General features: G+C 47.4%; 1 protein-coding gene across 2 annotated transcripts in view; it reads right to left on the minus strand.

The window, feature by feature from the left end:
* Window positions 1–523: 523 nt before the first annotated feature.
* Window positions 524–16934, minus strand: part of SMC6 (Structural maintenance of chromosomes 6) — a 63484-nt gene continuing 47073 nt past the window's right edge. For both annotated transcript variants that reach the window (XM_077640984.1, XM_077640985.1), the window contains exons 20-23: window positions 16608–16707; window positions 6430–6588; window positions 4183–4518; window positions 524–1817 (exon numbers count right to left, since the gene is read on the minus strand). In XM_077640984.1, coding sequence (XP_077497110.1) covers window positions 1614–1817; window positions 4183–4518; window positions 6430–6588; window positions 16608–16707 — 799 coding nt within the window. In that variant the 3' untranslated portion in view covers window positions 524–1613. The remainder of the gene's footprint in view (window positions 1818–4182; window positions 4519–6429; window positions 6589–16607; window positions 16708–16934) is intronic.

A 16934-nucleotide genomic window follows, 5' to 3' on the forward strand; every position in this document is an offset into this window, starting at 1 on the left:
CTCAAGGTGACCAGTGGCCCGGAAGCTTTGCGGACTAGCGCTTATCCGACCAGCTGGTCATCTCCTTCATTGTCCTGGCAACCAGCGGCTCGGAAGCTGCGAGGACCAGAATTCATTCACTCATCTGTTTCATCGTGGCAGCCAGCACTACAACACCCTGCCATCTCAGCTGTAGCGTCATCTCAAGCCCATCACCATTTTGCATGCATCTTCCTCAGTGTCTCATTCAGGATCAGGAAGATCGCTCGGTGCCCCCGGGTAATGTGACGAAGACGACGAAGCTGGCAGTGGCTTGGGACGGAGCGTGAGCGCTAGGCCAGCAGCAATTAAATCACCTCTTGTCCATCATTCATCTTGCCTCCATCTTCAGCTGGTCACCGCGTAACAATATCGTCAGCATTATCAAACAACATCCACGTTTGTCAGTCAAAAAAAAAAAATGCAATACAGAACACTAGCTTGAGCCGAATTCAATGAGCACAGCACCACCAGCAAAAGCCAGTGGTCTGCTGAAGCCATGAACTGTGACATGTGAACAATTTTATTTGTCCAGAGTTAAAATTAAAAATCCAACAATGAACAACCTGCAAAGGTAGTGCTGAGGAATGCTGTCATAAATCAGTTAAAAGCGTTAAAATACAGACCTTGCTTGTGAGAGCAGCATGAGTTCTGCTGAAAGACATGAATAAACTAAAATGCAATACTGCAGTGTTGCATGCTTTGAAACAAATAAATTCCTCGTTGAACTAAATAAAAACTTCCACATACACACACACACACACATGTGCATGCATATATGTGCATGTGCATACATAAGTATAAGTAAATACATAATATGGTGCAACTATATCTGAATGAAAGACTAGAAATCTAGTGAATGCAAAAATAAGAACAATTAGAAAATTCATTCTTAATAGATCAGACTTGCCCCAAAAGTTAAAGGGGTATGAGGGTCTTAAATTTTTTTTTCTTATATTTGTTTATATCATAGGATGCTGAATTTTAATATGTATTAAGATTTGAAATATCTTACCTGGAAGGAAAAAAATGCCAAATTAACATATTCTAATTAGGTCATTACTTACGAGCCTTTATAGTAATTTATCAGTAAAAGAAAGCTTTTTTTAAGAATAAGCAAACATTTGCAAAGGCCCACAGACCACCCTAAAGATAATAAAATGGCTATAAATTTGTTTTGTTGATCATAAATGGATAACAAAGTTGGAAAGAAAAAGCAATGTGACAGTACTTATCCCACACTTGGCCTGATTGCTAATCTATTATGTTTAAAGGAAAAAGGAAAGGTTTAGGGATGTGCGGGGGATCTTTGGAAATGTCTACGTATTGTTAAAAAAGCTTCCTTTAACTGAGAAATTATCACAAGGCCTGTAAAAAATGACCTAATTGGGATGTTATTTTGCTATAAATTTCTTTCCAGGTGAGATATTTGAAATCTAAATGGGTACTTGAAATCGGCATTCTATGATACATCTGTGTGCCAAGTTTCAACAGGTTATGCTGACAAAAAAAAAAAAAAATCTGGTTTTTAAGACCCCCATTCCCCTTAAAAACATTCCTCCACACACAGCATTTCTAGTTTTCTGACATAAATGTTATGGCTGGTCGTCGTTCTCGTCGGCATCCTCAATGGCGGCTGGTCGCTTGCGGGTGGGATTCGGCATCATCACAATGTTGACATTCTGGAGTGAGTCTATGTGTGGCAACTCGAGTGGTGTGAGAAACAGAAACTGGTTAGTGCGCTTGCGCCTAGTCATTTCCAGGATCATTTCCAGGCTCACTCGCCTCCTACCCATGTCCTAAAAGAGAGAAAAAAGAAAAATGAAGCCGGTACAGTACTTCACTATCAACAGGTGGTCCAAGGGCTATGGCATGCTGACCCCATAGAAGACAAAACAATTCCCCTACAGAGCAAGGCAGTGGAGAGAACTGCAGCCAAGCTCTGGCATCCAGGGTTCTACAGCAAAGGCTTTTAAACTGGGCTCTACAGAACCCTTAGATTTCTTGTACTTTTAAGATCTGTAACCATCTGAATCCATGCATGCCTCAATCTCTACATTTCAGCTATCAATTTTATCTTGGAACTGACCCCATTGCAGGCCTCCCAGGTAACGAGGAGGTCCACTCCCTGACCCGAGGTCTCAATTTCCGGGCCAGAGTTGGACCTCCTCCGCCATCCCTGGAGTCTGGAGCTTACATTTAGAGAGATATTCTTACCTACTACCGAGATACCCAACGCGTTTACACCACCGCCGGCTCCCTCGCTAACCTCAACCCAGGCCTCCCACTGGTGCCGACTCCAGACCCGAAGTGCTCCCTACCCTATTCTCCTTCATGCCCGCTACCCAGATCAATTCCTCTCTTCCTGTAAGCTCTGTGGGAAACCGGGAGACTTCCTTCATGTCCTCCTCACATGTCCTGCCTTCCCACACCCTCCAACCCCAACCACAGCGGAGTCATACTGGGAGACTCTCCTGGCCAGCTCCGCTGCTGCTGACCAGTGCCGGATAATTACCTACACGCTGAAGCGGATAGCCCTCCAAGGGCTGTCCTTTGCCCTGTAAGGGCAGCCCCTAAGGGTTGCCTCGTGCCATGCTAGGGTGCTTGCCCCCCTGTGTATTACTTGGCAATAGATGTTTTCCACCACACCCACATTGCTTGCTTATAGCAAACAGTCTCCCTCTACAGCCACCTGTTATTACTCGAACCTGAGCAATTTTGTAGCGATAGCTACATTACGGTAACATTTCGAGCCTTCAGCACAGCGGTGCGCCACCCTGTGGCTGTGCTGCCACGCTGTCACGTGGTTGGTCACGTGACCGAGTTCCACTTGGCCAGCTGTAGCTATCGCGTCACTCCAGGTTTAACCAGAGCTAAACCACCAAGTTTTTTTGAGGTGCCGTGCGTCCACACGTTTTCTCCTTTTTGCACGCATGTTAGGAAACCAAGACACATGGGGTTGCTCAGCACCCCATGGGAGGCAGCGGGGCTGAGGATATAAAAAGATTGAGAAACCCTCGGCCGCCATACCATTCTGCAATCCGTGAGCATGCAGCAGCCGCAAAGAACACGCTGACTGATCTTATAGGTGAGAGATGCAGCATACTATTGAGTCTGTTTAGAAATACGGCAATATGTAGCCGTAATTTGAGATGGATCAGACATTTCGTGATTTCTGACTGCTTACTTGGTTCAAATATTTCCCACAGTAAAAATGGAGTGTGAACGATGCATCTGCAAACGATTCGAAACTTCAACTATTCATACACCCTTAGAGTTACCTGGCCTTGTTGTTCTCTGCTAGGTATACTATGCACACAGTAACTATAAAGAAAGAGGGCACAGAAGGACGGCACCTCTTCTCCCTTCATAATACAGTATGACACGATAAAGGCTGATACGAATTCATGAAATTCGCTGCCTGGAGTGCGATGTGAACAATGTGCACAAATCTGAGTGCCCTGAACATCCTCCCACGCCACTGCGGATGACACGAACGCCCAAGCAGCCACCACACCCTCGAGCGCTAAAGCACTGCCCACACATCGCCAACGCCCTGGTGCAGGGCAGTAAATGAATCCTGTCAGCCGTAAACAGATCTGCGTGCATGCATTTCCCGTGTTTCTAGATACGGATTGTGTTGGGCTTGAATGACACACATTTAGGATGTTAAGGATGTTTTTTTTTTTTTTTCCGACCCCGTGAGATTTGTATCATCGAGATTCTATTCTATATGGTCGTCTTCACCGGCTTGTGCCAAAAAGAAATTCATACACACAGCATACACTTGGCCGGATAACTTCCAATAAGCTAAAAGAACCCCATGTGCCTTGTCTTTCACATCTTGCTGCCTAACAAATGTGAAAAGAAGCATGCTGACACAAAACCTCTCGAAGATATGCCCAAATCCAATTCACAATGACTGGCTGGACAGTGAAACAGCTTGCTACGACCAATTGCAATACAGTAAATCCCAAAATGAAGTCAGTGAAGGAAAGGTAGAGGTTGAGGCGCGCATAGATATAGGCACTCAGGGAACCCAAAAAAAAAAAAGGTACCCCTAGGAAACTACAGGCTTCAAGAAAACCGGTTTGAGAACCCCTGCTTTTAGTGAGTCAGCCTCTTCCTTCAAATGAGATAATCAATGTTGTGACGCGTACTAACCATGAAAATGTCAAACTCGTCCATAATGCGGAAAGGGACCTCCATGGCCTCCCACAGCGCCAGGATGAAGGAGACAGTAGAGAATGTCTTTTCGCCGCCCGAGAGGGACTTCAGACCCCTAAATTTGGTGCTACTGGCACCGTTATCGGCACCGGCACCATCACTGGCACTGGCACCATCACTGGCACTGGCACCATCACTGGCACTGGCACCATCACTGGCACCGGCACCATCACTGGCACTGGCACCATCACTGGCACCACCACTGGCACGGGCACCACCACTGGCACTGGCACCACCACTGGCACTGGCATTGGCATTCCCACGTGGCTCCACCTGTGTTTGCTCAGTGTTAACACGCCACTGTGAGTTTCACAGCGCAGAAGCCATGCTACAACAGTATAATAACACGAGGCTGCAAAAAACACTATTGTGACAAATTATCAGACAAGGTGAACTTAACACAGATTTTTCTTGATCATGCTCTACTTTTAAGCATCTTATGATGCCACCCAAAAACTTAAAACGTGAAACCCAGTGGCATACCATTTGTACAAAGCAACTGTTTCAGAGATTCATTACCGCTATAATTTTACTAAACACATATATATCCCTCTCAACATTTCAACTACAGTAAAAACTCATCAATTTGAACTCCAATAGGCTGGAAAAAATGTTCCAATCATCCCAAGTTGAAATTATGGAATGACCCCGGAAAAAAATTACCAGAACCGCTTGAATCCCGGTAGATTTATTCAGTAAAAAACAAGGCAATGGTCGCCTGCTTTTGAAATGAGAACAGCGCAACAATACCATTTTTAAAATTTCCATCACTGCTTCACTAGGTACATAACTGCATACTGTGTTTACCAGGTGAAAGGAAGTCGGAAAACACTATTTTGGCACTGGGCAGAAACCACGCAGCAAGCGGACTACCACTGATTCGCTCACAGAACTTCACTGGTCCGTGTGGCAACTCAGGGCAGCCCATTTCTATCTACCAAAGTGCTGGCACACTCTCTTATACCCCTGTCACACGGGCACTTGTAAGGCCTTAAGAATCAAGGTCCTTTGCCCCAAAGGTGCGTGACGCGCATCTACACGGAAAAGCGTCGAGACCTTTGCGAAAAAGGTCCGTAGCCGCAAAGGCGGCCGTCAGCGGACTTAAAGTTGCTTAAAGGAGCAACCCAGACGGCAGCGCCAGCTAGCGAGCTCGAAGAATAAAAAACTGATGCAATTTTTAGTCTTGAAAATGTAAAAAAATATCTAATTTATCTTATTCAATGGTTAATTTTGCGTTACAGTGCACTTAAGCGTAGAGGAGGCTATGACTTAAGACATCTACACTGCTAAGAAAGGACTTGAACGCTTTTCAGCAGCCGCATCGACACACACGTGCTTGCGCTTCTCGCTTTGCTGTTTTTTCTTCGTTTGCTCTTCGTGGCAATTACAGACTTGGTTCTAACGTCTTGCGGTTCGTCGCTCATGATTACGGCAGCACATTAACCAGGCACAACCTAATTTCTTTGAAATACGCACAAGGACATAAGCAACAAAGTACGCTTCTCACACACAACGAGGAGCCGAACGGAAAAGTGCGCCTACCGTGGTCGGACCGGGAACGATGAAAAAAAAAACAACAACTTTTGTTTCAATATATCAATTTCTCACCGTCAGAATGCTCGTTTATTATCGTGACAGCTATCTTTTCCAACATAAACGAAAGCACTAGTCTTACCCTCTTAGCTGAAGTGCTACCGTCTGCTTTAATTTCATAATGTTACTAGCGCGGCTTCACACACAGCGGTGACTTTTGGCATTCACGGAGACCGCGTTCTAGCTCCTTTGGATTTGCCGTGTAGCAGCGCCGCTGCTCCTTTTCGGTATTCCCACTTTAGTGCATTAAGACAACTTTACGGCAAAGGCCGTGAAGAAGTCCCGTGTGACAGGGGTATTAATTTTGCAATGCAAGAGCCATCACTTGTGATGCTGAGTTTAAAAATATGAATAAATTTCATTTCTGCTCGCACAACTACGTAAATTTCTAGCAAAATTGAGAACCGGCTTTTGCTGACATATTCATCAAAAAAAGGTCCAAAGATGAGCTGCCAGAAATGCAGGAGGCCTGCTCTCCCTAGTCAGCTGCGTTTTTCACCTGCCACGAACAAGTTGCAGTTAAGCAGGAGAATTTTGAAGGCCTACTACATTTTTATGAAAAAAGAAGGCAACAGCAACTGGACCACCCACCATAATGTGCAAGCGCTCCTTCTCGTGGTCAAACTCGACCGTCCCTTCAAAGTTCTGCTGCACCAGCATTGTCACAAACAGGACGCGAAGCCGAAAGGCCATGCGATCAAGAAACTCCTCGTACTTGAATTTCCGCACACGTACAGAGTGTTGAAGTTTCTGCACAAACAGGAGAGAAAGCACACAAGTGAAGCAGTCACGTTTCAGCGTCACAGAAGAGGAAATAGAGGACAATTCGCCACAATTTTTTTTAAAAATAAAATTTAGTTCTGTGCCTCTTTCTGGCTATGTTTACATTTGTTCGGCAGCAAAATGCGCAACTTAATGACGAGAAAATTCGATATTTAAAAATTTGCTCTTTATTTTTTCCTACCACTCAAATCAAAATTCACGACATCAAGGAGGACACTGTCCGTGATCACTGTTTGGAAATGAAAGGCAGAGTAGTTTAGCATCAGAGATATGTGTAAAAAAAAAAAATTCACTGAAGTCATTGCAGTGAGCTTGTGAAAACGATTGATAGCTAGACATGTGAAATTCATTTCTGGCCTTTTTTAGCTTACAAAGCTCCGCTTCCAGCGATTTCAGCCCCTTTGTCATTACATCGTGGTAATTTATCAATGCAAGTCAACTTCCATCTGTTCCCAGTGTCCCTTTTCAACACGCTGTGATTGTACTTCTACATACTGGCTCGAGCTGGTGTTACAACGAGCACCACTGCGACCTGCGCATTTCCACAACTGTTTTGCGATCCCCAGCTACCAAGTAAGTTACAGTCGACAACCGAAAATTCGGAGGCTTGATTTTTCGGACATGCTTGATTATTCGGGCTTTTTCGCGGCACCGTGGCATGGCCCATAGAGCCAATTTCAAATGCACCGCAACTGACTGCTCAATTTCTCGGACCTCGTTCGTGCTTGTCACCAATACCCAAGCCGCCATATAATGTGCAGTGGAACTTCATTAATTCAAACTGCACAAGAGATCGAAAACTTCATCAAACAAAATGAAATTCAAGCTTAAAGGGAGCCTCTTAAATTGCGAGGCTGAAATTCTGTGCGAGCCGGCACATTGCGCCCACGTGGTTTCGAATTCGTACCGTTCTTGAACGTTAACTGCCGCACAAACTTGAACATAGTCAGAGTTTGCGGAATTAATCTGTGCCGAGTTGAGTCTTTCGTCCAGAATATGGGAAGAGGTAGCAGCGAAGCGCGTGGGAAGCTTACAACTTCACGGAGGCGGCGACAGGGTGTCTACTAAGTTGACGTTTCCAAATTCCCCGAGTTTTCCAGGCTTTCCCTGAGTGCATCTGTAAAATTCCCTGAGTGACACAGCACTTTGTTTTATATGAAAACAAGCTGACACAATGCCGCCTGATGGTATCACTCTCCAGTAAGCATGTTAAAAAATAAAGACAACGATTTAATCCTATTTGAATAGTAAGGAGTAGTGTTTAGTTCATTTAAAAAGAAAGGAGAGAGATTAGCAAAATGCATAACAAATTGAATATCTTTGAAAAAATGCTAAAACAAACTGCGAATCAAATTGAACATTTTCAAATACGAACTAAAAGGAAGATGCATGCGGAAACAAATATTTTTAAACGTGAGATATTTCTATCTACTGATAGTAACCGCAATAGTGTGGGACCTGAACTTTAGCGTCACAAGTGCGATTCTCTCTAAGCAAGTCTATTCAGACGAACTGCAGATTATAGAAACCTTAGTTTGTAGAAGTGAAACAGTGACAAACCTCAAAGTAACACTGAAAGTCAACCTCAAATTCGTGCACAACGCTTCAGTGTTGTTTCACTGCTTTAGAGAGTTTATTTTTGTTTGGATGAGGGACATCTGCATCTTGGCGCCAGACAACACTTTGTTTTTTCACCTCAAGCTCTTTCACAGAAGCGGCAGCACACTTCTTTTCCCGCTCCTTCCTCAGTGCATCGGCCCTTTCTGCCTCTTGTCCTCTCCAGCTCCTCTTTCCACCGTGCGTTCGCCCCACGGACCATTTCAAGCATCCTCTTGGTCTGCTGAATGTTGGCAACTCCTCCTGCCGACATTATGGCGTCGTACACGATTCGCTGGGCGACCAAAGATTGCTCCTTCTGATTTTCAACAAGAATTTCCTTGTTAACAGAAAATCTCCGTTCGACAGACGCATTTCCGTGCGAAACAGACAGAATCAGCTTGACAAATGTGAACAGTTCTTTGTTCAAACCACAGGTGCCTGCCCAAAGGGCATCAAGCCGATGCGTGCTCCTACTGAAATTTTTTAATGCCACTTGCATCGAGGCTAGGGAGCATACATGCTTGTAGAACCACATCGCCCGGTCAGCTTCTGTTCCTGTCATCCATTGGTGCTCTGTTAGAACTTCAACGCTGTTCCCCGAGATCGGGAATCAGCGCGCACGCATGACCCAGAGATGACGATCCCTTCGCCAGCATGAACCTCAACGGCGACCTCTCCGCGATCTTTTTGGCGCAGTTCTTCACGACAGTGGCACAGTCCCTTCTGAACCCTAGGATAACTGAATCTGAAAGTTTCGGGGCCTTTCGGCGCGCATTCTTCGTAGCAAACCCAAGGTCAACTTTGGGCAACGTAACTACGTTCGCAGTAAAGTCCATGTCCACCTTGATCAACTTCAACGGACTGTCTGCTGTCATTATTACTTCTTTCTTTACTATTCTACTCATTAGTGATCGTAGAAGGTTCTCCAATGCTGCGCCAAGAAATGGAAGCATAGGCGAATCGGTCTGGAACTGAGCCAGGAACGGCTGCAGTTCATCCGCGATGCCAAGCATAAAGGTTAGCTTTGCAGGCAGCAGAGGATCACGAATGGCTGTTTCGACCACGCAGTAACTGGAGCTGGTTGGTCGGTTGTTCTCGTTTCGACGTGACTCGACATACACTTTTAGGTACAGCAGAATCTCAATAGCTCAATAGAGCACAGCACAAAACCTCACAGGGTAAATGTTGCTCCCAATTATGCGTGCGTATTCAGCATGTCGGGCAGGTACACCCTTGAATAAATTGTACAAAGCATGAAGAAATTCCTTGAGTTGCCAACTTGTTGCCGTGTGTCCGGTTTTGAAAGCACCGTTCACAACATGAAGGCCACAGCTACCAACTTCAAGAATACGACGGCCGTCGCTGGATTCTCAAAGTTCTTGTTTGATCTGATGGAGAAATTTTATATTTACATTTGGCCCATCCAGTGAGATCTGAAAAATTTTTGATCACTGAGTATCTGTGAAAATTTTAGAAGCGGACACTAATTCTTCTGCCCACGAGCGCCCCAGAAAGCATGACGTCAAGTAGCGCGTTTTCGTGCCCTGCTCTGCATCCGACCAAAAGCGAACCAATACGTCCATTTGCTCCATTTGTGCAACTTTGCTTCATGATTCGTCAAACGTCATGATGAGGTGGGAGGCTTGGCTTACTTCCGACATGAGGTTCTCCTTGAGGAAAGGTGCGAGGCCATAGACAATAGTATATCCTACCTTGTCTTTGCCAAGCTGCATTTTCTTGGCTGTAGCTAACGATGGGAACATCAAAGGAAACAGAGAAGCCGATGCCGCGGCAGCACGAAGTGATCTCTGCGCACTGGAAGGATGCGCAGAAACTGATGGTACTGGCCCGGCATAGGTTACAACGGTGGTCGGTGGTGTCAAAAGTGAGGCTACAGAGGGTGTCCCGGCTGTGGTAATGGCCAGTCGGTGCTACTTACTTTCAGCGTGACTTGTCACCACTCTTCTTCCCATGTTGCTGAGCGAAAACTGCTTTCTGCATAGCGCACAGTACGCTGATTACTTTCGACAGGCCTAATCCAGGCTCCAAACTCGCAATGTTTCACATTCGTCCAGTCCTGGACGAAAGTGCACTTGAAGGCACACATGTTGCACACAGCTTGCCTGCGGCACCACAGCAGTTATTAAAGAGCATGTCACTTCAAAATGGCGCAGCTAAGCACGTCCAGAATTCGTTGCTTTGCTAGCGTCGGCATATCGTGAAAAGGCGCGAAACTATTTCCCTTTCTCCCAAAGCTGCGTCACCTGCATCGCGTTCGCGCACCCCCTGCGGCAGAAATGGACACTTCCATCAAGGGGAGGAAGGAAGAGTTCATTTGGGACCATTGCAAGTTCTCACAACGTTTTCTGCTGCCTAGTTGGAGCTCTCCACTTGGAAACACACACAAAAAAAAAGGGGAGGTCGCTGGGCGTTGAACAGCGCACATGCGAACCGTAGGAAGTGTGCACTCTGCCGTTGGTCACAGCGCCGGGGAAGCGCGGGAAAGTGTCTGCTTTCGACGTACACTCGAGCCTGCTTATAACGAACATGACCGTCACGCAGCGTCCGTTTGTTATATCCCAAAGTTTGTAGTAAGTGGACCACAGCTTTAAAGACAGTTGCTTGTCAAAACACAAAATTCTTTCTTCGAGAAAATGTCCCTGATGGACGTCTGTTTTTGCAGCGCAGATCCGATGCGGGAAGTTTGCAGTTTATTTAAAGCAGAAGCGTGCTCTTCACCGAGGCCCTTGGCATAGACAAGTTGTCTGAGGCTTTCTATGCAGCCCATTGCTACAGGCGCGCTGATGGGTGCTGGCTCCGAAGTTTCATCCTCATCAAATTCCTCTGCATCACTGTAGTCCCGCACTTCAGAAACGATGCCCTCGTCCGTGCACGGTTCCGCGGTGTTGGCATCGTCATCAACAGAAATAAAATCATTCCAACCAATGTCATGACCCCCCATGACGGAGTAGACGACATGCTGCCACAAATCGCCGCCGGGCTAATCATCTTCGAAAGCATCAGACTGGGCATCAGACACTGTGTCGACGAAGCCGGCTTTGCGGAAGCAGTTCCGCACGCAAGTGGCCGTCACCTCCGCCCAGGCCGCTTTCATCATCTAGACCGCCAAATACAATGGAAATGGGCACGGTGTTCCCGTCCGCCATCCGTATTACAACCAGGGCCCCGAGATTTGAACAAAGCCAACGAAACGTCCGCACCGCATCAAGAGCGACAAAAGCGAGCGACGGGGCAGACGTGCAATGTGCAGAAGCAGCAATCAAGCTAAAGATACAGATGCACAGCGCCAGCAGAGAGACCAATGAGGGGCGACCGTGACCGTCAGTGCAGCCACCTCTTGGCTCCCGCGGAAGGCTTACTTCACGGAGCGTGGCCTCCGAGATTGGCAAAAGCGGCGGCGTGGTTGATCGCGCAGGCCAAGCATGGATTTGCAAGAGAGTGAGGAGACGGAAGCGTAGCTGCAAGGAGGGGCAGGAGGGCGCTCTTGGAAGGCGCATCGGTGGGGAAAGGGTAGCTCGCTTGAGAGCAGCACGAAACAGGACGGGCAGTTCGCCTGCGATAAGGCTCAGGAAAAGATACCGTGTGCCGGGCACACAAAGGAGTCAGAGGCAGCTTATCTCGCATCGCGCCGCCAGGTTTATGCCGTCCGTTCGCTGTTACCGATCAGCAGGGCTTAATGACGTTCGTTATACATGCGATTTTGTGCCATTGAAACAATGTATATTTTGATGGTCGCGCAGGTCTCGTTTGTTATAAGCGAAAGTTTGTCTTAAGTGGGGCCGTTATATGTGGGCTCGGCTGTAGTACACTTTGAAATTGATAGCGCCGCAAAGCTTTCTGCTGCCTTGCTGGGATGCTCCACTTGATAGCACAACGTTGGATGCCAGCGGTCACTGAGGAGAAGAAGCGTAACGCTGCACTGGACAATCCGTGCAATGCCAGTCCGCATTGTTTACACGAGGCAGCGTTATCATGACTTTAGTTCCTTTTATGTAGAACTGCAGCTAATTTTCCCTGATACAGTCAACGACCGATTTTTCGGACCCTCTAGGGAATGTAAAAACGTCCGAAAATTCAGGCAGTCCGAAAAAATGAATGCATGCAAAAAAAACGCACCTTTTTTCTTTTTTCCTCGGATCTAGAGGGTAAAGGGTGAAGTACCGGGTTTCCGAAACCCTGCCAAAGCATCAGTGAAGTGGCTATAAAAAGAGACGTTCAAAAATGCAGCCGACTGCCGGTTTATTATGTACATGTGTACCGTCAGGGCAGCCGGTGTTATTGCTGCAGTGGCTTGAAGAACTTGTTTATTGTCGTTTGGGTGGCGTTCCGCTTGCATGCGATCATATTTTCCTCAATTTGAGCAAGGGTCGTGTCAGCACTGTACACCGATGACAGCGTCAACAGTGCTCGCGTCAACTCGGCGCTTGTAGGCGGTGCAGGCATTGACTCCTCCTCATTTTCAACATCGGAGTCATCCGAGTTCCCCACAACCTGACGGACTATTTCCTCGTCAGTCAGTTCTGCGCAGAAGTCGAGCCCGTTGTCAGCGTCAACAAACTGCTCAAAAGTTATTTCTGTGGGTATGGAAACCCCAGCAGAGCGGAGGTCGTTGATCACGTCGTCCAAGGGCGGACTCACGTCGTCCATTGGCGGGCTTACGTCGTCCATGGGCGGGCACACGTCAATCGCTTTGTTGATTTCAGGAACGTCTGCTGCCTCTGTGGCAAGTACGAAGCCCGCGTGGCGAAAACAATTGCGAATAGCGTCTTGCCTCACTGCCTTCCATGCGTCAGCAAGCATTCCAACAGCAGACCGAAGGTCAACGTTGTAATCTTTGCCGTTTTCCGCACACAGCACCCTGCGGTGTAGTACCCGTGAACGGTACAAAAGCTTTAAATTGCGGATGACGCCTTGGTCCATCGGTTGGAGGACTGCAGTCGTGTTGGGTGGCATGAATTCCAGCTGGACAGCCTTCAAGTTTTTAATGTGTGCATGAGCGGCGCAGTTGTCAATGAAGAGCACGACACGTCTGTTCTGAAGTTCAAACTTCCTGTCCAACCTGCGGACGTAACTTTCGAACAACTGCTGAGTCACCCATGCCTTTCTGTTGGCTTCGTACAACACTGGCAGCTTTGCCCCTTTAAAACACCTCGGGTTCTTTGACTTCCCGATTATTAACAAGGGAAGCTTCTCGCTGCCAGACATGTTGCTGCCGACGAGAACGGTCAGCCGTTCTTTACTCTATGCTTGCCACCGTGGCATGGGTCACCAGCAAAAGCCAGTGTTCTTTCTGGCAACAACTTAAAAAACAAAACAGTTTCGTCGCAGTTGAAAACGTTGTCAGCAGAGAACTGCTGCAACAAAGACGGAAGTTTTCCGTTGCGGTACTGCTCAATAACTGCACTGTCGACGGCGCCGCTCTCACCGCACATCTTCTTGAACTTGAGGTCATTCCGATGTTTAAAGTTCCTCAACCATCCGTCACTAAATTTAAAATCCTCAATGTCCATTTGAACTACGAGAGTTTCCGCTTTTTCTTTCAAGATGCAGCCCTAGACCGGCAACCTCTTTGATATCATCGAATTAAGCCACACGACGAGAGCTTCCTCGAGCTTTGGATGGACACCCTGGCTTGAATTCTTTTTTTTGGGCACCAGACGGTTTTTCAGCCGCTTCCAAGATCTTGCCCTTGTTCTTGAGGAAATTCGATACCGTTTGCTTTGAAATACCGAACTCCTTGCCCACGTCAGCCTGCGATTGGCCGCTCACGACTTGTTTAATAATGGCGGCTTTCTTCTCCATCGTTAATCGACGGTACTGTTTTCCGCGCTTCGATGCCATCGGCGAGGACGACGAAGACAGAGTGGGGGCCATCGCAGGCGAGCGAAATCCTCAAGTTGCAAACAGTGCAGTTCGCTGACGAGCGTCGAAGCAGCTAGGCCTAGCGTCACAGAGCGCACTTGACACAACCAAGGAGGGACACAACAGCACAACCACGCACCACACATCACGCTAGCCAAAATGTGGTCTGCGCAAACGAACGAAATAGCGCCGCGGCGCCTCCGGAAACTCCGCCGGAGGCGGAAGTGCGGCGTTGAACATAGCCAGCGTGGCCAGACCAAATCGCTGTGCGACGGATAGATTCGGCTAGTTGTGGTTCAGAGCGGTGATATGCTTCGGCTGCAAGTCGATTTCCTTCGCAAGGGTGCTGCGCAAGAAGCCAAATGACCTTCCGTCGCGTCAAAAAGTCCGGAAAATTGGACGGTGGAGGGTTCGAGCGTCCGAAACTTCAGATGTCCTTATACATTGATTCTATGGGGCTCGTGGCGGTGCCGCGAAGGCGTCCGAAATATCAGGCATGTCCGAAAATATGGGCGTCCGAAAATTCAGTCGTTGACTGTATAAGCACAAATCTCATGAGTTTTCTCTGAGTTTTTTCAGATTATCCAAATTCCCTGAGAATTGCCGGTTTTCACGGATTTCCCGTTTGGTAGACACCGTGGGCAAGTGCGGAAGAAAATGGTGGTGCATTTCAAAGCGAGGTCAGTGTACCCACACCAAAAACGCACTGCTACCCTGACTTTTCTACTGTAAAACCGCAAACAACTGCCGTTTTGATGACACGCAAGGTGCCTCTCACTATTCGCAAGCCATCGAAGGGTGCATACTGCCGGATACGATGCCGATTTTGGCTATAGTCGCTAGGCCTAGCTGTGAAGGACAACGCCAAAGGAGCACTTGTTTTGGCCATTTATTGGTTCTTGTCGTTTCGCCATCTTCGTGTTGTCATTCGAGGCCCTTTGTACTGCAGGCGCAGCGCAGTTACCACACCGGCGTGTTCTCTTTTGCATCTAGACTTTGTTCCAGCCCATGCATTCATCGATGGCATGCCGAGGGCAGCACAGCCAGGCTGAGCTCGTCAAAACGGTCGCCACCCGTCGTCTATGCACATGAAGCGCGCGTAATTTAGTCACGAGGAGCTTCAGAATACGCGCAAGACTCCTTGCTCCCTTTCCTCCGCCATATTGGCAATAAGTTTTGTGATTTTTTTCAGTGAAATTTGATTTTCCGGACTGGCCGACTTTTCAGTAGTTTTCGCGGTCCCTAGAGGGTCCGAAGAGTCGGTCGTCGACTGTATTCTTATGAAGTGAATTTCTCCTAAACTTGCTTCATGGGCGCATATCATGCTCTAGAGTTTAACCACTCAAACGGGACAAATTTCAACGTTTCTTCTGGGTGACGAGGCTGGAGGCTCCTTGCCTGACCCGGAAAATGGTCTGAATTATCGAACAGTCCGAAAAATCCATGAACTTCTAAAAAAATAACTTTTCTGCGAAAAACTGGCTTTCAAAATTTGCCTAAAACCGCCGCTCCCCATTTTCCGCCTACAAGTGACAATATTGGACTGTATGTGAGCCATAGACATGCTTTCGTCATCTGCGCCCTCTCATGTTACGATACCAGACAGTGCGAAGCAGCCGCAAGTCATGCCACGAACGAATTTACCCGCTGCGCGAAGCAAGGACAGTCAGTTTGCATGGGGCAATGACGCTTGCGAAGACCGAGAGGTAACCCACGGGAAGATGCGAATGGAAGTCAAAGCCTCCGAATCCACCCCCCCCTCTGTCTAGGGTGCCTTGATGTCTGCTCGCCTTCCTCGTTTGTTGCCTTGAATCGCGGGTGGTGTCGTCCAAGACGCGGTAGACGCTGCAGCTGTCCCGTTTTCGATGCGACCGCGCGTTCTTTGTAGGCCTTCTCGATGGCAACGGAAAGAGTCCCATTATCTCGAATGGCAACGACGGAGAACAAATAGCCAATCCTATCCAAGCCAGTCCCTCTGATTCATTCCGCCAGCACCCGTCGCCCGCCGATTCCGTTTAAATCCAAGATGGTGCCTTTTACGGCGGTGGAAAATGAGTTGGTTATGACAGCGATGGCCGCACGTCTATACTAGATCGAAATAGTGAACTTTCAGTTGAAAAACAATCTCCACAGCATTGTTGACGTCTGTTTTAGTCCGAAAAATTGAACTCTTATACTCCACAAAGTCCAAACTATCGGTCGTAAAAAATGTACGCATTCCTACGAGGTGCGCAACGGTTCCTCAATGAAGTCCGAATTATTTCAGTCCGAAAAATCGGCCGGCTACTGTAGTTTGAACAATAATGAAAACTACAGCACAAACTATACAGGCTCCTGTGGTTTTCTGTTGCCCAGAATGCTACTGACACCATGGCCACTTAAAGTGGCTGTGTCCGTAGCAGCAGAAAATTAGCTGCTTTGTCAGGAAGCAGTGAGGTCACCAGAACTTCAAATGCTTGCATTCTGGTGGGCACCAGACTAGAAGAATCACAAGAGGCACTTACGCGCAAAAAGATGTGCAGGTCATTGAGGTGGTCCTTGGCTTCCTTATACTTGGATTTGGCTGCCTCATACTTCTTGGTCACTTCCTCTTCGGTCCCTGCACTGTTGCCATCAAAAGAAAAAAGAAATAAGTTGGAGTGTAACATCTAGGCACTGTGGATGAAATCTGCCACATGAATGCATCCTCAAATGGTGTGGCATAAACGACTGCATCGACATGCACACCTCTACGACGTGATGGGTGCATTGATTCAATCAATCCAGATCAATTCAGCAGGATTCCATCCAATGCTCATCAGTGCTGCGCTAAGGCGAGACTCCAGTCTTAA

This window comes from Amblyomma americanum, chromosome 10 (genome assembly GCF_052857255.1).
Source record: "Amblyomma americanum isolate KBUSLIRL-KWMA chromosome 10, ASM5285725v1, whole genome shotgun sequence".
NCBI lineage: Eukaryota > Metazoa > Arthropoda > Arachnida > Ixodida > Ixodidae > Amblyomma > Amblyomma americanum.